This window comes from Poeciliopsis prolifica, unplaced genomic scaffold, assembly GCF_027474105.1.
Source record: "Poeciliopsis prolifica strain line A6 unplaced genomic scaffold, Auburn_PproV2 SCAFFOLD069, whole genome shotgun sequence".
NCBI classification, from domain to species: Eukaryota; Metazoa; Chordata; class Actinopteri; order Cyprinodontiformes; family Poeciliidae; genus Poeciliopsis; species Poeciliopsis prolifica.
The window spans coordinates 1,490,111-1,514,960 of NW_026562444.1; the positions used below are offsets into that span (position 1 = coordinate 1,490,111).

The 24,850-nt window shown below is 37.4% G+C and overlaps 1 gene segment (V, D, J or C); it reads left to right on the forward strand.

Annotated features, from left to right (window-relative positions):
- Positions 1-3,799: 3,799 nt before the first annotated feature.
- LOC129351663 (T-cell receptor alpha chain constant-like) lies at positions 3,800-24,147 on the forward strand. The segment is given in 6 exon segments: positions 3,800-3,839; positions 3,921-4,183; positions 21,871-22,084; positions 22,222-22,266; positions 22,344-22,451; positions 23,812-24,147. Coding segments are annotated over 6 exon segments (672 nt in total).
- The last annotated feature ends 703 nt before the right edge of the window (positions 24,148-24,850 follow it).

A 24,850-nucleotide genomic window follows, 5' to 3' on the forward strand; every position in this document is an offset into this window, starting at 1 on the left:
ACCGACCTGATTACTGGGACCAATCCGATTACTGGGACCGACCTGATTACTGGGACCATTCCGATTACTGGGACCGACCTGATTACTGGGACCATTCCGATTACTGGACCGACCTGATTACTGGGACCAATCCGATTACTGGGACCGACCCAGTAACCGGGTCAGTCCGGATCATCTGTTTGGTTCTGAAGCTTCATCCTGTTCTTTGGTTCCAGATCCAGTTTAACCATGGCAACCAGTAAGTTCTGATTTTGTTTTCTGGACTTTTCAGAACCGGGTCCGGTTTGATAACAGAACCTCTGGATCAGGAAGTTACCGGGTTTTATCACATTTCAGAGGAAATAAAAAATATTTTTAAACATCTTTAAAATTCCAGATTAAATTTTAGAACTTCAGGAACCGTTTATCCATAAATCCAGGTTCTGGTTCTGCCGAACCTGTTTGTGTTCTGGGTCGCCGTGCTGTGTGACTGGTTCTGGAGGATTTAATAGGATCCTGTTTGGTACCGGAACCAGTTTAACCATCATTCCCAGTAAGCTCTGATCCAATGGTTCATTTAGTTTCTGTTCTTTCTGAATTTTTTTTTATGCTAAAAGTTTAAAAATGATTTAAATGTTTCAATAAAAACCCAACCAGAACCGACCAGAACCAGAACCGGTTCTGTAGTCAGTCCAGCTTTAGATAAAATCTTTAATCCAGATTAAAGATTTTAATTATTCTAATAATCAGATTTTAATCCCATCGGTTCTGGTACCAGAATTTATCAACCGGACCGTTCTGATAGTTCTGGTTCTGGAGCTTCATGCTGTGTGACTGATGGAGGGGGGTACAAGATGTTCTTTGGTTCTGGAAACAGTTTAACCATCGAAACCAGTAAGATTTTATATTTTTTTCTGTTTCTGAGGAAAAACATTTAAAATCCATTTTCATGAACCATTAAGAGAAACTTTTGAGATTAAATTATTTCAAGATTTTATTTATTTGAGTTTGAAAAATCTGATTTTAATTCAACCCCACAAAATTCTGAGAAATGGAAATTAGGAGAATCAATAATTTTTCAATCCAAATAAAATTAAAATTCTGCTTTAATAAATCAGATTTTATGTTTTATTCCTCATTTTGATCAGAACCAATCAGACCCGATCAGAACCAGTCAGAACCAGTGAGACCCGATCAGAACCAGTCAGACCCGATCAGAACCACTCAGAACCGATCAGAACCACTCAGAACCGATCAGAACCACTCAGACCCAATCAGAACCACTCAGAACCAGTCAGACCCGATCAGAACCAGTCAGACCCGATCAGAACCGGTTCTTGTTGGGAGATTCAGGCTGTGTGACTGGAACTGGTGGATATAAGATGATCTTTGGTACCGGAACCAGTTTAACCATTGAACCCAGTAAGTTCTGGTTCCATCTATTTTCTGGAGTCTTTTCAGAACCGGGTCTGGTCTAGAACATCTGGCTCAGTGAGTCACTGGATCTTTATTTAATTTTTTAGAGACCAAATAATTTTTAATTTGAATATTTTATAGCTAACTTTCATGTGGCACCAGCTTTTCTATAGAACCCGTTCTGGTTCTGCTGAACCCGTTAATGATCTGGGTCGTCATGCTGTGTGACTGATGGAGGATATAATAAGATGATCTTTGGTTCTGGAACCAGTTTTAACCATCGAAACCAGTAAGTTCTGATCCAGTCTGAGACGCTGCAGATTTAATTTCTCTGAAATGTTTTTATGCTAAAGTTTTAAAATGATTAAAATAAAACCCAACCAGAACCCGACCAGAACCAGAACCGGTTCTGTAGTCAGTCCAGCTTAATCCAGATTAAAGATTTTATTTATTCTAAGAATCAGATTTTAATCTCATCGGTTCTGGTACCAGAGTTTATCAACCGGACCGGTTCTGATAGTTCTGGTTCTGGAGCTTCATGCTGTGTGAATGCTGGGAACAAGATGATCTTTGGTTCTGGAACCAGTTTAACCATCAAACCCAGTAAGTTACAGAAGAGGTCCAGTTGACCCATAAGTTCTGGTTCTGAAACGATGAGATTTTCTACGGATCGAATCTGTTTTATGATCCGAATGAAACACGTTCAGAACCAGAATTTCTGCTGAGAAAACTTTCTGTTTGGACCCGGTTCTGAAGTAACTGTGGAACAGAGTAAGTTCTGATCCAGATTGCTATGGTTCTGGAGATATGAATGTTTGGTCTGTTTTCTCCTGAAACTCATCAGAACCTCGACTGAACCGGGTCCAGATCCGGTTCTGAAAGACAAAATGAAAATGAAAAAACAAAAATATTTAATATTTATTCTGACCTTTCAAAGTAAAAGCCTTTTTTAAGGATCAGAAATAATTCACTTCTGGTTCTGATCTGGTTCTGATCCGGTTTGTAAGTTCTGTCCTTCGGCCCGTTTGGACCGTTCATAGTTGCAGTTTGGTTCTGAAGAAGTTGGTTGGAGACAGAACCAAACCCGTCGGGTCTTAGAACCAGAACCGGGCAGAAACTAAAACCTAAAACACTAAATTTAAAAATTGAGAAGGTTCTGCCAGGTGGGCCGACCCGGTTGTCTGGTTCTGGTTCTGCAGCTTAATGTCAGAGCGCTTCACGCTGTGTGAATTCTGGTGGAAACCAGTTCAAGATCCTGTTTGGTACCGGAACCAGGCTGAGCGTTCAGAACCGTAAGTTCTGCTGATTAAATTATTTATTGTTTTCTGGTTCCGATCCTGTTTGGACCGGAACCAGAACTTTCTGATCAGACCTGAAACGAAAAGATTTTGCTGCAAAATTTATTTTTTGTGAATTTAAACGATTATTTCTTGTATAATTATTGAATTTCTGGCTCATTAATATTTTATTCTGGTAAATTAAAACAAATTCTGCCTTTTATTCAAATCAATATTTCATATTGGTGAATGTTTCCCGCCGAACCGGGCCGGTTCCGCACGGCCCGGTTTCTGATCAGAAGCTTCATGTTGTGTGAATCAAGTCAAGATGATCTTTGGTTCTGGAACCAGTTTGACCATTGAACCCAGTAAGTTCTGATTCTGACCAGTATCAGAAACATTTATCAATATTAATAATGATTATTGATTATTGAGACTGAAACGGAGCGCGCTCAGTCCACTGATCAGTTATTGATTACTGATAGATTATTGATCAGATTGTGTGAACTCAAACCAGAACAGGATCATATTTGGTTCTGGAACCAGTTTAACCATCCAACCCAGTAAGTTCTGCTTTTAATTGTTCTTTTCAGAACCGGATCCGGTTCTATAAAATGCGGATCAATACCTGATCAATTTTACATTTCAGAGAAAAAAATGAAAAATGTAAAAAATGTTTTAAAATGTTTTCAAAAATATGAATGTCCTGAAACCCGTTAGAACCCGGTTCTGGTTCTGCTGAACCAGTTTAATGATCTGGGTCGTCATGCTGTGTGACTGATGGATTTAAGATGATCTTTGGTTCTGGAACCAGTTTTAACCATCGAAACCAGTAAGTTCTGATCCAGTCTGAGACGCTGCAGATTTAATTTCTCTGAAATGTTTTTATGCTAAAAGTTTAAAAATGATTAAATAAAAACCCAACCAGAACCCGACCAGAACCAGAACCGGTTCTGTAGTCAGTCCAGCTTCAGATAAAATCTTTAATCCAGATTAAAGATTTTAATTATTCTAATAATCAGATTTTAATCCCATCGGTTCTGGTACCAGAGTTTATCAACCGGACCGGTTCTGATAGTTCTGGTTCTGGAGCTTCATGCTGTGTGAATGCAGGAGGGGGGTACAAGATGTTCTTTGGTTCTGGAACCAGTTTAACCATTGAAACCAGTAAGTCGAACATTTATTATACATTTGTCACCAAATTAAACATTTTAAAAACAATTTGACGTAAATTTGGTTCTGAGACAGAATCCGATTACTGGGACCGACCCAATTACTGGGACCGACCTGATTACTGGGACCAATCCGATTACTGGGACCGACCTGATTACTGGGACCATTCCGATTACTGGGACCGACCTGATTACTGGGACCAATCCGATTACTGGGACCGACCTGATTACTGGGACCATTCCGATTACTGGGACCGACCTGATTACTGGGACCATTCCGATTACTACCGACCTGATTACTGGGACCAATCCGATTACTGGGACCGACCCAGTAACCGGGTCAGTCCGGATCATCTGTTTGGTTCTGAAGCTTCATCCTGTTCTTTGGTTCCAGATCCAGTTTTAACCATGGCAACCAGTAAGTTCTGATTTTGTTTTCTGGACTTTTCAGAACCGGGTCCGGTTTGATAACAGAACCTCTGGATCAGGAAGTTACCGGGTTTTATCACATTTCAGAGGAAATAAAAAATATTTTTAAACATCTTTAAAATTCCAGATTAAAATTTTAGAACTTCAGGAACCCGTTTATCCATAAATCCAGGTTCTGGTTCTGCCGAACCTGTTTGTGTTCTGGGTCGCCGTGCTGTGTGACTGGTTCTGGAGGATTTAATAGGATCCTGTTGGTACCGGAACCAGTTTTCCATTCCCAGTAAGCTCTGATCCAATGGTTCATTTAGTTTCTGTTGTTTCTTTCTGAATTTTTTTTTATGCTAAAAGTTTAAAAATGATTTAAATGTTTCAATAAAAACCCAACCAGAACCGACCAGAACCAGAACCGGTTCTGTAGTCAGTCCAGCTTTAGATAAAATCTTTAATCCAGATTAAAGATTTTTTATTCTAATAATCAGATTTTAATCCCATCGGTTCTGGTACCAGAATTTATCAACCGGACCGGTTCTGATAGTTCTGGTTCTGGAGCTTCATGCTGTGTGACTGATGGAGGGGGGTACAAGATGTTCTTTGGTTCTGGAAACAGTTTAACCATCGAAACCAGTAAGATTTTATATTTTTTTCTGTTTCTGAGGAAAAACATTTAAAATCCATTTCATGAACCATTAAGAGAAACTTTTGAGATTAAATTATTTCAAGATTTTATTTATTTGAGTTTGAAAAATCTGATTTTAATTCAACCCCACAAAATTCTGAGAAATGGAAATTAGGAGAATCAATAATTTTTCAATCCAAATAAATTAAAATTCTGCTTTAATAAATCAGATTTTATGTTTTATTCCTCATTTTGATCAGAACCAATCAGACCCGATCAGAACCAGTCAGAACCAGTGAGACCCGATCAGAACCAGTCAGACCGATCAGAACCACTCAGAACCGATCAGAACCACTCAGAACCGATCAGAACCACTCAGACCCAATCAGAACCACTCAGAACCAGTCAGACCCGATCAGAACCAGTCAGACCCGATCAGAACCGGTTCTTGTTGGGGAGATTCAGGCTGTGTGACTGGAACTGGTGGATATAAGATGATCTTTGGTACCGGAACCAGTTTAACCATTGAACCCAGTAAGTTCTGGTTCCATCTATTTTCTGGAGTCTTTTCAGAACCGGGTCTGGTCTTAGAACATCTGGCTCAGTGAGTCACTGGACTTTATTTAATTTTTTAGAGACCAAATAATTTTTAATTTGAATATTTTATAGCTAACTTTCATGTGGCACCAGCTTTTCTATAGAAACCCGGTTCTGGTTCTGCTGAACCCGTTAATGATCTGGGTCGTCATGCTGTGTGACTGATGGAGGATATAATAAGATGATCTTTGGTTCTGGAACCAGTTTAACCATCGAAACCAGTAAGTTCTGATCCAGTCTGAGACGCTGCAGATTTAATTTCTCTGAAATGTTTTTTTATGCTAAAAGTTTTAAAATGATTAAAATAAAAACCCAACCAGAACCCGACCAAACCAGAACCGGTTCTGTAGTCAGTCCAGCTTAATCCAGATTAAAGATTTTATTTATTCTAAGAATCAGATTTTAATCTCATCGGTTCTGGTACCAGAGTTTATCAACCGGACCGGTTCTGATAGTTCTGGTTCTGGAGCTTCATGCTGTGTGAATGCAGGGAACAAGATGATCTTTGGTTCTGGAACCAGTTTAACCATCGAAACCAGTAAGTTCAAAATGTATTTTTCTAAAAACGTCTCCAGGATTATAAAATGTTTTTGATCTGCACAAATTTTCACATAAACATAAAAAAATAATTTACTGAAGACTGGAAGAAACAGCAGCAGAACCAGTCCAGAACCAGTATAACACCAGTATAACCCCAGGATAGAACCAGTATAAAACAAATATAAAACCAGTGTAGACCCAGTAACCAGAGGTTCTGCTGTGGATTCTGGTTCTGTTCGTCACAGATAAGGTTCTGGAGCTTCATGCTGTGTGAACGCTGCCGGTGGATTAAAGATGTTCTTTGCTTCTGGAACCAGTTTAACCATTGAAACCAGTGAGTTCTGATCCTGATCTTTAATGGTTCCAGTTGTGGAAACATTTGGTCCTAAAATGTTCTGGAGTAAACTTGTAAACTTTAAATCAAAAAGTTCTTTTACTGTTTGGTGATTCTGTCATTGATGCAGAACCAGTTAAACCAGTTTAACCTGTTTAACCAGTATAACCAGTTAGTGCTTGTGTTATAAATAAATGTTCCAGTTGGAGATGATTCAGATTCAAAGTTTCAGAACCAAAACAGTTCCAGTTCAGGAACACTGGATCCGTCCACTGATGGAAAAATAAAACCAGTACAAATCAAATCATTAAAACCAGTTCAACAGTTGAACTGGTTCCTTTGAAGCGGTTTGGTTCTGGTTGGTTCTGCTCAGTTGTTGCTGAGGAGATTCATGTTGTGTGTTTACTGGGAACAAGATGATCTTTGGTTCTGGAACCAGTTTGACCATTAAAACCAGTAAGATTTTATGTTTTTATCTGTTTATTCAGAAAAACATTTACCGCTTTTATGTCATAAACTTTATTTAATCCAACAAACCCAGAAAGGAAAATAAATATCTAAGAACTTTTTTTATTTAAAACAAAATTTTAAAAACCTAATTAACAATCCAAATAAAAATTATGTAATGCAAAAATGAATGAAACAGATTTTGTGTTTCCGGTCAGAACCGGCCAGAACCTGTCAGAACCAGTCAGAACCGGTCAGAACTGGTCAGAACCGGTCAGAACCCGGTTCTTGTTGGGAGATTCAGGCTGTGACTGGAACCGGAGGAGTTAAGATGATCTTTGGTACTGGAACCAGTTTGACCATTGAACCCAGTAAGTTCTGATCCACATGTTGGTTAAAAACCAGTGAAACCAGTGACACAGGTTTACATCTGTGGAGTTTGAATTATGAATTCATGTAGATTCAGTGGAAACTGTGAATTATTTAAAACCGGTGATGATGTCGATCTTCAGGTTGTTACTGGGCAAACTGGGATTTTAAAAGCATTTTCTTCTTTACACTGTAAAAAATATTCAGTTTAATTTGATGGCTAAATTGATAATTTGCTAAAAATGTATTAAAATAAAACATTTTTAAAGTGGATAAAGTAATAACTTAAAACTTTGGAATAATGAAAGTTTAAATCTGACTGGAGCCGGTCCGGTCCGGTCCAGTCCGGTTTGTGCCACTCAGCCTCATGCTGGCTGAGTTCTGGTTCTCCCAGTAAGTTCTGATGGCGATCAGAAACACATTAATAATTAAAGTTGGAGTTATTATTTACAGTGCAGCGTTTTCCTGTCCAGAACCGAACGTAAAAATTAAATTAAGAAAGTTAAATTTATGACCCAAATATCAGAACCAGCTGGTCCAAACGGCTGCTGGGTTTCTGGTACCGAGCTTCATGATGTGTGACTGGAACCGGATACAAGATGTTATTTGGATCCGGAACCAGTTTGACCATCAAACCCAGTAGGTTCTGATTAATGTTGAATTAATTCATAAATTTGTTATTTATAAAAAATTTTGTACAATTTATTAGAATCATTTCATTTATAGTCAACAAATCTGCTTATAATAATTGATTTAAATCGTTTGGATCAGAACCAGCGGCAGGTTCAGTTTGGGTTTTGGTTCTGGACCTCCCTGCTGTGTGAATACTGGAGGGGTGAACAGGATCCTGTTTGGTACCGGAACCAGTTTAACCATTGAACCCAGTAAGTCCTGAGTTTCTCCCTTGGTTAATGTTCTGGTTCTGGTCGACCGAACAAAGATCCGAAACAATCAGAACCGACATTCTGCCCGTTCAGAACCACAAAGATCCAGAAATCATTCAGTTATTAAGTTAAACTTCAGTTTAAATATTTTATTTTTCTCCTTGAACTTTTAATTCAGGAGTTTAGAAACAAAAAGAGAAATAAAAGCTTTTGTCTCGTTTCAGTAAATAGTTTTTATGATGGATCTGCGGTTCCGTGTGAACGCGAACAGGATTATCTTTGGTACCGGAACCAAAGATTTTTTTTTTCTGCTGAAGCCAATAAAGATTTAAACCAGTTTTTATTCTTTAAACATAAAAACCTGATCAACAAAATCTGAGAGCAGAAATCAGTCAGGAGGAAAATCAGACAATGACTTTCAATCTCCCAGAGATTATCTGGTCCTGGTCCTGGTTCTGGTCCTGGTTCTGGTCCTGGTCCTGGTCCTGGTTCTGGTTCTGGTTCTGGTCCTGGTCCTGGTTCTGGTCCTGGTTCTGGTCCTGGTTCTGGTCCTGGTCCTGGTTCTGGTCCTGGTCCTGGTTCTGGTTCTGGTCCTGATTCTGGTCCTGGTCCTGGTCCTGGTTCTGGTCCTGATTCTGGTCCTGGTCCTGGTTCTGGTCCTGGTTCTGGTCCTGGTTCTGGTCCTGGTCCTGGTTCTGGTCCTGGTCCTGGTTCTGGTTCTGGTCCTGGTTCTGGTTCTGGTCCTGATTCTGGTCCTGGTCCTGGTTCTGGTCCTGGTTCTGGTCCTGGTTCTGGTCCTGGTCCTGGTTCTGGTCCTGGTCCTGGTTCTGGTTCTGGTCTGGTTCTGGTCCTGGTCCTGGTCCTGGTCCTGGTTCTGGTTCTGGTCCTGGTCCTGGTCCTGGTTCTGGTCCTGGTCCTGGTCCTGGTTCTGGTCCTTGTCCTGGTTCTGGTCCTGGTCCTGGTTCTGGTCCTGGTCCTGGTCCTGGTCCTGGTTCTGGATGTTGTGTTTGTCACGGTGTGTCTCTTTCTGCAACTCGACTCGTCTTTGGTACCGGAACCAAACTGTTTGTCTGGTCCAGTGAGTTTATTGTTTTATGACATGTTGATATTTTGAATCTTTAAAATAGTTTATAATGTCTGTTTTCCCAGAAAACGGCAGAAATCTCCTGGTGTCTCCAAAGGAGAAGAAAACATTTAAAATATTGAATCATAAACTCATCAAATCAAATAAATTCGTCTGGAATAAAGTGAAAGTCTTGCATAAATATGCAGCTGCAGGTCAAACTGATGGAAATCCTGATGGTTCTGGTCAGGAACTGATTCTCTGTGTGACTGGAAACTATAAAGTTTTGTTTGGACCCGGAACCTGACTGAAGGTGCAGAACGTGAGTTTAATATTCAGATCGATAAAACCTGAACATCAGAACGGATCTGGATTAACGTTTATATGAAGCTCTTTTTCTCCGGAGAGTTTTTGCGGCGCTAGTGGCTCGTATTTTTTACAGTAGGCAGAGAGGAGAGGGGGCAAAGGTCGGCAGGCCCGGGAGTCGAACCGCGACGAGGACTGAGGCTGACCCGCTGCGCCACCACGGCGCGCCCCGACGTTTCCATAAAGTTACAATAAATCTGTTCATCCATTTGTCAGCAGCTCCGTCACTGTAAACCTTAATTCTCTACATTTTGATTATTTTATTTTTAAATCCCAATTAATCACAAACAACCGTAGAAAACTAAATATTTACGTAATAAAATGTAATCTGGGTAAACAAATCTTCAGATTGCTGAATAATCCCATGGTGGCCTCTGTTGGTTCTGTTCGGTTCTGTTGGTTCTGTTCGGTTCTGTTGGTTCTGTTGGGTTCTGTTGGTTCTGTTGGGTTCTGTGGGTTCTGTTGGGTTCTGCTGGTTCTGTTGGGTTCTGCTGGTTCTGTTGGGTTCTGTTGGTTCTGTTGGGTTCTGCTGGTTCTGTTGGGTTCTGTTGGGTTCTGCTGGTTCTGTTGGGTTCTTCAGTTCTGTTGGGTTCTGTTGGTTCTGTTGGGTTCTGTTGGTTCTGTTGGGTTCTGCTGGTTCTGTTGGGTTCTGCCAGTTCTGTTGGGTTCTGTTCGGTTCTTGTAGAGAGCGGCGGCGCGGTGTGTCTGGATCTGGAAACAGGAAAATGATTTTTGGTGAAGGAACCAAGTTAACGGTTGAATATCGTGAGTAAAAACTAATCTGGTCAAAATGTATCTGACTGATTTTATGGAATAAAAATCATTGATCTGTGTGACGTCGGGTCAAAACCCAAAATACCTTCAGCTGTTACTTGGGTTTAGTGGATTGATTCGGTCCAGACGTTGCAGATTCAGTCGGTTTTCTCTCCGATCGATCGTCTGATTATCGGTTAACGTTTCCTGACTGTGTGACTTCGTCTGGAAACTGGAAACTGGTTTTTGGAAACAGAACCAAACTGGGAGTAGAAAGCAGTGAGTATCGATCAGTAATGATGTTATAATGAAACTTCTACAGATATAAATCTGTAGATGCTTAAAACGGATTATCATAAAAACTTTCACAATATGCAGACGATGTGATTCTGATCAGCGTCTTATTTTAATTCAGAGGAGAAACAGGAACATTTTATGAAAAACAATCTGCTGCTCTATTTTTCTCTCGGCTGATTCTGATATTTTCCTGAATGTTGAAACATAAAAGTTTCATAAAGACTTGATGTAAGATCAGTTTCTGTCGCTGCGTTCCCCTCAGTGTGTCTGCAGCTAAAATCATTTTGGTTCAGGAACAAAACTCACCATAGAGTCACGTAAGTCGCAGCATTTGGTTTATTGTTATATTTTATTCTTTAATCAAACTTTACGACAGAAACAGGAAAACAGTTCAGCTCAACCTGCTTCTGTTTTAAATATGAACAGATTATTTATTGTTTGTACAGGTTTGAGATAAAACATGAAGTTAATCGTTAATAACAGTTAATGTAACTTTACTGAACGTTCAGGTCGGGACGTAAGCTAACCGTAGCAGTGAACATCTTTTATTTTATCTGCAGAAACATTTGGTTTGGAATCTCAGTAAAAATAAGAAATGTTTCTAAACAGCATTTTAAAAGTTAAGATAAATTTAAATTTGCTTTATTAAATTAATCAGTAAAAGATCATTTTGAAAGTTTAGACATCCTACATATAAAGATTCATAATAATTATTTAATTAAAATAATGTCAACAAATTCACTGAAAAATGTTTTCATCCATCCAAAGCATTTGATCAGCAACCGAAACCAAACCTTTAATGAAACCTTTCCCAGAAAATTATCCCTCCGGATATTTTAAATTCATGTTTAATCCTCACACGTTTCATTCTGAGAGGTTTTTAATCCATGATTTGTGTGGAATAAATCCAGGCTGAACTCGTCGTTTCCTACAGTGAGTTAATTTCTGCTCCAGTTTCTGATTTTATTTAATATTCCTCAGCAGCTGAAGACCAAACTGAATAATTAGATCCACTTGTTTAGTTTTTATTTCTGCTTCTTGCAAAACAATATTTGTATTTGCTCATTCAGATTTTTAGGTTGAATAGACTTTACATAATTAACATCCAGCAGTTTCATCGTTACTATAAATGAATTTCCGTCATTAGAGATGAAGCTGAAAATCATAAACAGAAATTGAAACGATCAGGATGTTTTTCTGGATTGAACAGAATCAATAACCTGAACAGCAGCTGATCTGTCAGGATGTGTGTCTGTCGGATCAGGAAACTTGAAACTCACATTTGGAAAAGGAACCAAACTCCTCATAGAAACTAGTAAGTTATTTATTAATGAGTTAAATTACTGAGATTTAATAACGTTTGTTAATATTTAGAGGAAAAAGCTGCTGCACACATTAGATTAAAATAATCCAGTTTAAATGTTTTCAACCTTATTTAGACGTTAGATATAAAAATAATTCTTTAAACTGCTTGTTTTAGTATTTAATAATTATAAATATTTTCCACCAAAGTAAATCAGAAGATCAAGAACAATATTAATAGTTTCCTTGATCATTAGCTGTAAATATCATAACTACTTTTGTCCAGAAAGGAATACTTTATTAAACCAAATCTGGAGGTTTAATAGTGTTAAAGGTTTTATTTCTGCCATCAGATGTTGGTCTAGTTAAAGTCCTGGTCACAGTCACTGTGTGACAACAGCAGGAAACAGAAAGCTGATCTTTGGGGAAGGAACTAAACTAACGATAGAAAACAGTGAGTAACAATATTTAGTTGTGATTTGAAGCTGAAGGAAACAATTTAGTTTAAAACATTTCAAATGAGTTCAGATCCAGAAGGTCAAATCATTTGCTGATGATGTTGTTCTATTTCTACCTTTTCATCTGTGTCTTACTTATTGGGAGTTTATGTGCTTTCTGTGTTTATTCATCATTTCAAGCTATTTTATGTTTCACCTAAACAATATTTTACTGCATCAAGTTACGACTCAATGAAACATCAACATGGTCACGAAAAACAAAATGTCTCCATAACCTGAAACATGTTGAATCCACTGGGAATAAAGCTTAAACACTGTAGTTTATGTGCTGTAGTTGGGAGTTTATGTGCTGTAGTTGGGAGTTTATGTGCTGTAGTTGGGGAGTTTATTTGCTGTAGTTGAGGAGTTTATTTGCTGTAGTTGGGGAGTTTATGTGCTGTAGTTGAGGAGTTTATTTGCTGTAGTTGAGGAGTTTTATTTGCTGTAGTTGGGGATTTTATTTGCTGTAGTTGGGGAGTTTATGTGCTGTAGTTGAGGAGTTTATTTGCTGTAGTTGGGGATTTTATTTGCTGTAGTTGGGGAGTTTATTTGCTGTAGTTGAGGAGTTTATTTGCTGTAGTTGGGGAGTTTATGTGCTGTAGTTGGGGAGTTTATGTGCTGTAGTTGGGGAGTTTATTTGCTGTAGTTGGGGAGTTTATTTGCTGTAGTTGAGGAGTTTATTTGCTGTAGTTGAGGAGTTTATTTGCTGTAGTTGGGGATTTTATTTGCTGTAGTTGGGGAGTTTTATTTGCTGTAGTTGAGGAGTTTATTTGCTGTAGTTGGGGAGTTTATGTGCTGTAGTTGGGGAGTTTATGTGCTGTAGTTGAGGAGTTTATTTGCTGTAGTTGGGGAGTTTATTTGCTGTAGTTGGGGAGTTTATTTGCTGTAGTTGGGGAGTTTATTTGCTGTAGTTGGGGAGTTTATTTGCTGTAGTTTGGGAGTTTATTTGCTGTAGTTGGGGAGTTTATTTGCTGTAGTTTGGGAGTTTATTTGCTGTAGTTGGGAGTTTATTTGCTGTAGTTTTGGGAGTTTATTTGCTGTAGTTGGGGAGTTTATTTGCTGTAGTTGGGGAGTTTATTTGCTGTAGTTTGGGAGTTTATTTGCTGTAGTTGGGAGTTTATTTGCTGTAGTTGGGGAGTTTATTTGCTGTAGTTTTAGCTCAGCGCTGCAGCTCAGTGTGACTGGAGCTGGAAGCTGGAAATGTTTTTTGGGACGGGAACTAAACTAACAGTTCAGAAACGTGAGTGAAAATTAAACGTTAATTTTTATTACGGACAAAAACTAAAAGTCTGATTTTAAAGCGATTAATAGTTTCAATAACATGGTCACCAGAAGAAACTTACAAAATTACACCATAAAATATTTGTGTTGTGAGACATAAAAGTGCAGAATAATAACACAGGGAGTTAATATTTAGTGTAAAAAAGAAACATCAGTATTTTAATTGAATCCTCATGGATTTAATCTGAATTACTGATGTGAAATGTAAAGTTAATCCTCAGTTTCTGCTCTTGTCTCTCCTGCTGTGTGAATGGTTATGGAAATAAATTCATCTTTGGTTCTGGTACCAAACTCATGGCTCAGAAAAGTAAGTTTATTAGTTTATTTTTTACACGACAAATAATTTAAACTTCACCTTGTCAAAAATACACTAAAAAACAAGTTTGGTCAAAATCCAGTGTTTTCCAGTTTGATGTGTTTAACTAGATTAAAATCGTTTATTTTTGTTTTATTTGAGTATTGAGAAAATGTCATTGATCTTCAGGTCGGTTCAGTTATTGATCAGTTTCTGCTGATTTCTGACTGACAGTTACTGGAAACTATAATCTCACATTTAGAAAAACAAACAAGCTTCATAGAAAATAAGTTTTTATTAATGAGTTAAATTATAGTTGAATGACATTTAATGACATTTTTATATTCAGAGAAAAAACAAGTGACACACAATAGATTCAATGATAAAACCAACTGAAATGGGAAATATTTGTAACTTTATTTAGATTTATCAAGACATAAAAACATTTTTTTCTGTTTGCTTGTTTTGGGGTTTAAGATGTTAGAAATATTGTGCAGTAAAGGTAACCATCAGATCAGGAGTTAAAGTAAAACTTCACTTCGATATTCACTAGAATGATACGTATCATAAATACTTTGGTCTAGATAAGAGTATTTTATTTAAAAACATCAAATCCCCAAATCTGGAGGTTTAATAGTTTTAAAGGTTTTATTTTCACCTTCAGATGGTCTAGTTAAAGTCCAGATCACAGTTACTGTGTGACAACATCAGGAGTCAGAAAGCTGATCTTTGGGGAAGGAACTAAACTAACAATAGAAAACAGTGAGTAAACAAATAAAATTGTCACTAAATAGAAATATTTTTTTGTTTGAGGTCAAAATTCTAGACAATAAAACCAAAATGTGTTAAAATTCTGTTAAACATGTGGAATCCACTGGAAATAAAGTTTAAAATCCGTAGTTGGGGAGTTTATGTGCTGTAGTTTGGGAGTTTATTTGCTTTAGTTTGGGAGTTTATTTGCTGTAGTTTGGGAGTTTATTTGCTGTAGTTTGGGAGTTTATTTGCTGTAGTTTGGGAGTTTATTTGCTGTAGTTTGGGAGTTTATTTGCTGTAGTTGGGGAGTTTATGTGCTGTAGTTGGGGAGTTTATGTGCTGTAGTTTTAGCTCAGCGCTGCAGCTCAGTGTGACTGGAAGTGGAAACTGGAAAATGTTTTTTGGGACGGGAACTAAACTAACAGTTCAGAAACGTGAGTGAAAATTAAACTATAATTTTTATTACGGACAAAAACTAAAAGTCTGAGTTTAATATATAGATTTAAATTTGAATGACATCACAAGGACATAACAGAATCACATCAGAGAATATTTGTAATATATAAAGTTAATATTAAATGAAGATTAAATCAGATATATATTTAGTTTAATGGATATATTGAGTTTTAATCCTCAGATGTAATCTGAATTATTCACATGAAAAGTAAAGTTCATCCTCAGTTTCTGCTCTGGTCTCTCCTGCTGTGTGAATAATTATGGAAATAAATTCATCTTTGGTTCTGGTACCAAACTGACGGCTCAGAAAAGTAAGTTTATTAGTTTAGTTTTCACACAACAAATAATTTAAATTACATCATAAACACTGAGATTATTGGTTCACAGGCTGAAAATATGGCTGGATCAAAACTAACGTTTCCAGGATTTATTGATCATGTTAAAATAATCAGTTTATTCCTATTTGGTTGTTAAAATGTTCTACGCAGATTATCGTTTAGTTTAAAGCGGCTCGGTTTTCTGCTGGTGACTTTCTGGCTGTGTGTCTGGATATGGAAACACAAAAACGCTTTTCGGTTCTGGATCCAAACTGATCGTTCAGTCAAGTACGTTTTATTCATTTTATTTACAAATCAAACTATGATGCCATATTTTGGTTTAAATCCAGATTTAATATATAAACTTTAGACTTAATGAAAAATCTTTTCACCAAAGTGATTTTGGCCAGATAAATTAGATCAGTAATGTTTTACTGTTCCTGTCAGAAATCAGAGTTTATGCTGATGACTTTCTGCTTTTGAAACTCAGAAACTGTTTTTGGTTCTGGATCTTTGGTTCAGTCCAGAACATTTTTCTGTTTCATGTTATTTAATATCAGGAAATAAAACTTTCAACATGTCATTTTTAGTTTCCATCTCAAACTAATAACCCTAGTTTATTAGTTTCAGATAAACCTAGTTTATCAGATAAACTAGGTTTATCTGAAACTATCTGTCAGTTTCTGCTGCTGATTGTCTGATTGTGTGTCTGGAAACACAAAATTCATTCTTGGTTCAGGAACCAAACTGACGGTTGAATCAAGTGAGTTTTTATTCTTTAAAACATTTTACATGTTGCTGCAACTCAGAATCATCCTAAATGTCATAAAAACTCACAAATAAAATATTTCATTCATTCATTGGGAATTTATAATCATCTAGTTCATATTTAATTTCTTATTTTACTTCAACTCTTAAGCTGCAGCTTCTGCAAAACAAATTTAATGAACCTGAATCGATATTTAAATAGTTTATTTCCTGAAACATTTTTTTATGGATTTATGAATCAGTTTTTCTGCTGTGTGAAAACCAGCAGCAATACGAAGCTGCTGTTTGGTTCTGGTACCAAACTAAACATTGGACCCAGTAAGTTTTTAGTATTTATGAGAAAATAATCAATGAATGAGGAATATTTCATCTGTGAGATAAAACTGTTTCTCCAGAAGTTATTTAACCATGGAAAGTGAGTTTGTGACGTTATTAGTTTTTACAGTAAAACAAATTAATTAATTAAAACAAATTAATCTGCTATGTTTAATCTAAAAACAGAAAAATATTGAAATATAAAACTGAAAACTTTTTTCAGTGAATAAATAAACATGAAAAGGAGTTTAACTCATTTTCTATTCCAGTGAGAATCATATTTAACCTCAGACATTTGAAACAAACATATTCAATTTAATGTGTAAAATAAAAATATTATATTTTCATTTAGTTTAATTTCCTTTGCAGACGAGCTAAACTCTGAATAAAACGGATGCCGATCCTTTCATTTACACAAAAAAAAAAAGGAAGAAAGAAGGAAAAAGCGTATGTAGTGGAATTTTTCTGAATTTTTCTGAAATCTGAATCACCATCAGTAGGTTTGATAAAAGTTTTGAAGTTTTCGAGCAGCTGCTGAATGTTGCACTGTAAAAAGTCAGCTGGGTTTTTGGTCGGCTCAGATGCAGAGTGTCTGCTGCTGGGTCCGGTTGGAGACTTTTGTTTGGCGAAGGAACCAAACTGACGGTGGCGATCAGTGAGTTTAATGTCTGAATTCATTCACAGCGTTTTATTAAAACTCCGGATTTCGTTTCATGGTTTTTAAAATCAGATCAAATCCAGAAACACAAAGTCAAAGCGTACGCAGACGATGTGAACGTATTTGACCCTAAATGTCAAATACGTTCACATTCATTCATTAACATTCATTTAGTCGTTCTTTTTTATTCTGCAGTTCATATTTCAGTAAAATTTCACATCCAGAAATTTTATTAAAATTAACAAACATTTTATAAACTAAATTATTAAAATTAAATTAACTTAAAAATTAGACATAAAATCCCCAGTTCCAGTTTAAATGGTAATAAAGCAGTTTGCCCGGTTCTGTCCATGGAGGGCAGAACCGGGCCGGCTCGGTGGTTCTGGTGGGTTTTTGTCGGGTCGGGTTCCACAGTGTGAATGACGGAGTCAGGATCCACTTCGGCTCTGGAACCAGTCTAAACGTAGAAACCAGTAAGACCAGCACATTTAACCAGTAACAGTTTTACATCATGTGTTTTTTATTTTACTGGTAACCAGTTAAACTGGTAAACTGGTTGTACTGGGAGCAGATTCTCACTATAACCTTTAATATCCTGTGTTTTTATTGGTGTTGGATTCATTAGTTAAAGTCCAGATTATTCTTACTGATACCTGAACGCGGCGCGTTAATCTGGAGCTCAGATTATAATCCCAGCTCAGATTCTGTTCCTGTTCTCACTGTGTGAAACTCAGAAGATCCAAACTGGATTCACTGGGAGGAAACAAAGCCAGTTCACCATAAACCGTTCAGAAACTGTAATCCTGAAACCTGAAAATGTTTTTATATCAGAAAATCATTTAAGATATGAATAAACTTTTGTTTGGTGAAGGAACCAAACAAAAGTTTGGCTCCAAACTCATAAATAATAATGATTTGGTTTGATTAAAGACCAAATTATTCTCATAAATACGGGATGAGATTTAAAATGCAGCTAAAATGAATTTTAGCTGCTCTGATGGTTCCTGTTGGGTCCCAACTGGTGGGACTGGAAAAACTGAGCAGAAACCACTTAAAATTAGATCATATCTATCAGTTATTGATCAGAACCTCCTGTTTGGTTCTGGAGTCTGCAGTATTGAGTAAATATTATCTTTATAAACACAAATATTTCCATCTGCGTCACATTTTAGGCCTCAAAGATTCATCACTTTGTTACATTTTAATCATTTATTACATTTTAGGGTCGAATACGTTCACATCGTCTGCGTACGCCTTGACTTTGTGTTTCTGGGTGAAATCTGTTTGTCAGGATTAGTGATTTTTTCTAAAGGATAAATCCATAAAAACCAATTTACTGTCACGCGTCTGGTGATAATGAAGTATTTTTATGGTATTATTCAGAGTTTTGCGCAGACAGGAACGTTGTTGGTGTTAAAAGTTGGTAGGTTTGAGTTGATGATGTGAGCTGTGTGAACGACGCTGCAAGAAAAATCATCTTTGGCAGCGGAGTCACTTTTCATCCAACCCAGTAAGAATTTCACATTCATGTCTAAATGATATTTCAATTTATTAAGCTTCACGATAAACAGAGATTAATAAATTGTTACAACTCCAGAATCATTTCAAAGCTTTTGAAAATTATCATTTTCAATCTGAAATCAGAAATTTGATTTAAAAAAATAATTTACATCTTAGACTTCAAATCCTTTGGTCATTAATAAATCAGTTATTATTGAATCAAACATCTGAGGAAACATATTGTTTATTTAACTTGGATATGATTTTGTTTTGTAAAGAGAGCAGAACATTATTTTCATTAAAAAAGGTTTTGCTCCAAACATGTAAAATTGTCTTGAATCTGAGGACCATGGATTTAATCTGCTCAGATTAAAACCAGCCGGTTTCATGCTGGAGTTTCTGCTGAGCAGGATGTTGGTGTGTGAACGGGACCTGGAAGATCCGCTTCGGGTCCGGAACCGAGCTGAAGGTTCAGAACCGTAAGAAAATATCCTGACAATCTGGCACAAACAGCGTTTTCTCCAGAATTAACTGGAAGTGATTGATTATCAATCAGCTTCATTTAAATATTGATTTCAACTGGATCAGCAGCAGAGAAAAGCTGAATTTATGAAACATGACCAAACGTCGACCGGTTCGGTTTTTGCTGGAGTTTTTTTCAAACTGTAAATCTTATCGTGGAACGAGTGAGTTCAAAATATTCATCATTAAATCATAAAAATTATCCAAAAATACATAAATATCTTTACTGTGTGAAGCTGATTACTGAAATGTTTGAATCAAACTTTTATTCTTATTGTCATAATGATTATTTTTATTATGCAATAATAATATTTCTGTTCTTTAAATCTTTGCAAAAACAATCAAATCAAATGTTTTTAGTTTAGCTCATTTCAGCAGCAAGGCATTTCAAAGAGCTTCACATCATAAACACAAAGTCATACAATAAACATTATTAAATATTAAATATTCTAATAAAACTGGTTTTTAGTTGAGATTTAAACTTCTCAGTTCATTTTATGTCGTTATCAGAACAATTTCTCTACTGAATCAGATTACAGGTGAAAGAAAATATCTTATGGGTTTTAAACTCAGATTAATCCAAATTAAACCCTAAAGAACCAACAGAACCAGAGAGAAACTGAAGGTTCTGCTGTTTGGACCCGGAACCTTCTGCCTGTCAAATATTTACCATTTTTACAGATTATTGCAGTTGGAGAAACAGATTTATTTAAATGAACTTTAATCATCACACAGGTCAAAATTGATGCTTCAAATTTTCACGATTTGTAAATTTTTCTAAATAATAATAATAATCATAAATCTGAACAGAAAAAGATTTCAGCTGAACCAAGACAAAGATTTAGTTCTAATAAACTTCACCAACAATCAGGATCTGATCAAAGTTAATGGATCAGAAACGGTCGGGTTTCGGTCTGGCGCCGCGTCGCTGTGTGACACAAACTGGACTCAAAATCCAGTTTGGACCCGGAACCAAACTGTCAGTGGAGCAAAGTGAGTCCAGTTCAGCACGATTCATCGTCTTCATTTAATCACTTTTACAGGAACTCATTATTTTCTAAAGCAAAATGTGATTTAATCATTAATTCTCCATCAAACAGAAAACTTCTAAAACTGTCAAATGATCTAAAAACAAAATCAGCTTCAGTTTTTATTCATTCAAACTAGTTTCTGACAATAACAGACGAATAATTCACATCACATGTTGAATTGTAGCTCAGATCAAATAACTGTAAAACATTCAGATCATTTCCACATAAATCAATAATTTCATGTTTTAAACATCGAGTCAGAAATGCATTAAATTAAAGAGAAAACGTTAATAATTCATTTAATTCTATGTAAATATTATTCATTATTATCACATTTTCTCAGGTTTAGAGCTAAAATAATCTGATTTAATGTGGATAATCTGATGGATAATCTGTCGTCATGTTTCTGTCTGGCGCTGCGTCGCTGTGTGACACAAACTGGACTCAATAAAATCCAGTTTGGACCCGGAACCAAACTGTCAGTGGAGCAAAGTGAGTCCATTCAACGTTTTTTATCAATTTAACTCCAAACTTTCATTTTTACAACAATTTGGTCCAAACATTGAAACACCTTAAAGATGCTTAAAGTTTCTACCAAATAAACAGAAAATATTGAAGGATGAATCAGTTTAATTCTGAAGTTCAGATCGATCATTTTGGTCCAGTATGAACCCTGGAGCTGGTTCCAGTATGAACCGGTTTCTGTTACTGGTTCCACTCCAGTGTGAACAGCAACAATGTGAAGCTGATGTTTGGATCTGGACTCAAACTGTTTTGTTTCTGCTAGTGAGTTGATTCCTAACATTTCATATTTATGAAAAATCACCAAACAAATTACAAATTCACAAAAACAAAAAACAAATTCACATCGCAGCTAAAATCTGCTGCAGGATTTTATATAAAATTATTACATTTAATTTATTTGAGATTCAGTTCCATCAGTTTTTCCTCCAGTTTAAAATGAATAATTAATCTCAATAAATATGCAGAAAATGATTTAAACTCAGTGAGGATTTCTTTGGATCTTAATGAATAAAATCATTTTTGTAATTTGGTGTAAAAGTATTAAATGTGAGCTGACGTCCCTGGAGCGCCGTTTTTGTGTCGGTCTGGTTGGTTGTGTCAGCTGCTGGTTCTGATCCAACATCAGCCATTAAATATGTGAGAGAAAATATTTATATAACTTTAATGAGATTAGTCAGATTCAGGAAACGACAGTTTGGATCATTTTCAAACAAAATCCTCAGATTTATTCAGTTCTGCTTCATATCGACACTTTAAACCCGTAAAACATTTATATTTATTATATTTATCGTCTTTATGTTTTTATTATTTGGCTCAATTAAAATCTTAATGAGGATCAAATATAGCAAAAAACAAACTCGACGTTTTTTAAACCAGAATCGAGTTTAAAGTTGAACAAAAACAATAAAATCTGTAAGAATGAGTGAATTAATGAAACCATCTGGTTCTGGCCGGGCTTGGCAGAACCGGATCAGAACCATCTGGTTCTGGCCGGGTTTGGCAGAACCGGATCAGAACCAGTGAACGGACTCATGAAGGACATCACAAGCTTTCTGCCACTGAAGGAAACGAAAAGGTTTAATGTTTTATATTCATGATTTCTGTGTGTCAGAGAATGAAACTAAAACCGGATTTTTACGATCTGGGTCCGATTGACGACGGCGGCACCACAGTTTGTCTGGCGACTGGATTTACTCGACTCAATGCAACAATGAATGAAACTGCCTTTCAGAACAATTCGCCGAGTCCGATTAGAGACGCTGATGGGAAACCGACAGGCGCCTTCAGCCAGGTGGCCTTTCTGACCGCAGGAGAGACATGTGGAGGTGAGTCTGACTGATTCATTCATTCACTCATTCACTCATTCACTGATTCACTCATTCACTGATTCACTGATTCACTCATTCACTGATTCATTCATTCACTGATTCACTGATGGCTGCTTGTTGTGTTTGCTGACCAGGGAACAGCACAGAACCGGTCCAATGTGACGCCAACCTGGAACCAGGTAGGTTGAACCCGGTGACCTCAATGACCTCTGCTGTGTTGAAAGGTCGGTGTTTTAATGGCTGCTGCTGTTTGCAGATGAAATGGTGAATCTGGCCTCCATCACCATCTTCGGCCTGAGAGTCATTTTCATGAAGACGGTGGCTTTCAACGTCCTGATGACGCTGCGGCTGTGGATGAGTCAGTGTGAGTACCGGACCTCACAGAACCACACAGAACCCAACAGAACCACACAGAACCCAACAGAACCACACAGAACCCAACAGAACCACAGAGAACCTCACAGAACTGAACAGAACCCAACAGAACCACAGAGAACCTCACAGAACCTCATAGAACCACAGAGATCCAAACAGAACCACAGAGAACAAAACAGAACCACAGAGATCCAAACAGAACTGAACAGAACCTCTTGGGTTTGATTCCAGTATTTCATTTCAGAGGAAAAAAGTTTTAAACCTTTAAAACTCAGAGTGCTTTTATTCTGAAAGTATAACAGGAAACAGCAGATGAAAATGAATATCAGTTAATATGATAGTAAATATTTTTATAAACATGATAACCTACTGACCGGGTTTGGGTTTTCTGACCCGGTTCTGATTCAGAGGAAAACAAAACAGCAGCGGAAAAAAATTCAGTCCAGGAGTCGGACTCAGAACCAGACCCGTCAAAACCACCAGAACCAGACCCGTTCAGACCCGTCTAAACCCATCAGAACCAGACCCGTTCAGACCCGTCTAAACCCACCAGAACCAGACCCGTCAAAACCCATCAGAACCAGACCCGTCAAAACCCACCAGAACCAGACCCGTTCAGACCCGTCAAAACCCACCAGAACCAGACCCGTCAAAACCCACCAGAACCAGACCCGTCAAAACCCATCAGAACCAGACCCGTCAAAACCCACCAGAACCAGACCCGTTCAGACCCGTCTAAACCCATCAGAACCAGACCCGTTCAGACCCGTCTAAACCCATCAGAACCAGACCCGTTCAGACCCGTCTAAACCCATCAGAACCAGACCCGTCAAAAACCCACCAGAACCAGACCCGTCAAAACCCATCAGAACCAGACCCGTCTAAACCCACCAGAACCAGACCCGTCAAAACCCACCAGAACCAGACCTGTTCAGACCCGTCAAAACCCACCAGAACCAGACCCGTTCAGACCCGTCTAAACCCATCAGAACCAGACCCGTTCAGACCCGTCTAAACCCATCAGAACCAGACCCGTTCAGACCCGTCGGGTCCACCAGAACCTCCCGGTCGCTCGGTGATAAACCTCCTTCTGCTCAGAAACGTCGTGAGGAAAGTTAAAGCTGCTTGTTTGGACCGAACAGAACTTTGTCCTGGTCACCTGGACCAGAGGGAGACGTGACCTGTGACCTGTGACCTGTGACCTGTGACCTGTGACCTGTGCTCAGGTCACAGGTCACAGAGGTTTTTCCTCTCTGTCGCCACGGAGATCCAGATTTCATGTTTACCTGGTTTTAATAAATCTGGTTCTGATCAAATCAATTAAAATATTTTTTCTTTTTGTTTTTCAGGATTTATTGAGGTCAAAGGAAAAGTCCTGGACCGACCCGATTCGGACCGACCCGATCTGATCCGATCCGGACCGACCCGATCCGATCCGGACCGACCCGATTCGGACCGACCCGATCTGATCCGGACCGGACCGACCCGATCCGGACCGACCCGATCCGGATCTGATCCGGATCTGTAGATAAACCTCCTGTTAAAAAACGAAACGGAGTGAATATAAAGTTATAAAGATGATTGTCTTGTTTTGTTTGATGTTTGTGTAAATATTAGTTTCATCAAAGACAAAAATATGTAGATTTATGACTCTGTGGAACTTCAAAATAAAAGCCCAAAATGAACGAGAGGTGACTCTTTTATTTACATTCCCATCAAATAAGGGAACATTTAATAAAAATAATATTCTCATTTATTAATATGCAGTAAATGAGAACATTTATTGATGTCAGATTAAATTATTTAAACAGTTTATTGTTTAAAAACTTATATTTAAATTAATTATAATGATTTTCTGCTTTTAGCCTCAGAAAACAGTTGAGATTAAAATATATTAAATTTGATTCAGTTTATTTATTTATTGTACATTCAAAACTAAAATCATCTCCAACTCGGTTCTGTTCAGTTTGTGGTTTAAATCCTGACAGACGTGCATGAGGCGACTGTGGAGAGAAAAACTGTCCGCTAACCAGAACCAGAACCGACTGGGCCAAATGAAACGGATCCAGGATTACTTCCTGTTAGGAAAGTAAAGCTGCGACGGCGGCATTATGATCAGAACCTGATCAGAACCAGATTTATTACTGCATCCTGGTTCCGATCAGGTTCTGATCGGAACCAGGATGTCGTTCATTTCAGACGTTTATCATTTCAAACCCAGAGTTGGTTCTGCTTTAAACTGCAGCAGAAAAAACACAAAAGTCTTAAAGATGAAATGCAATAAATCAATAATGCAGCATCAAATCTTTAAAGACAATAAATTCATTTAAATTTAAATATTTTCATCACCAAACTGGAAAGAAAATTCAACTGGTCACAGGAAATATG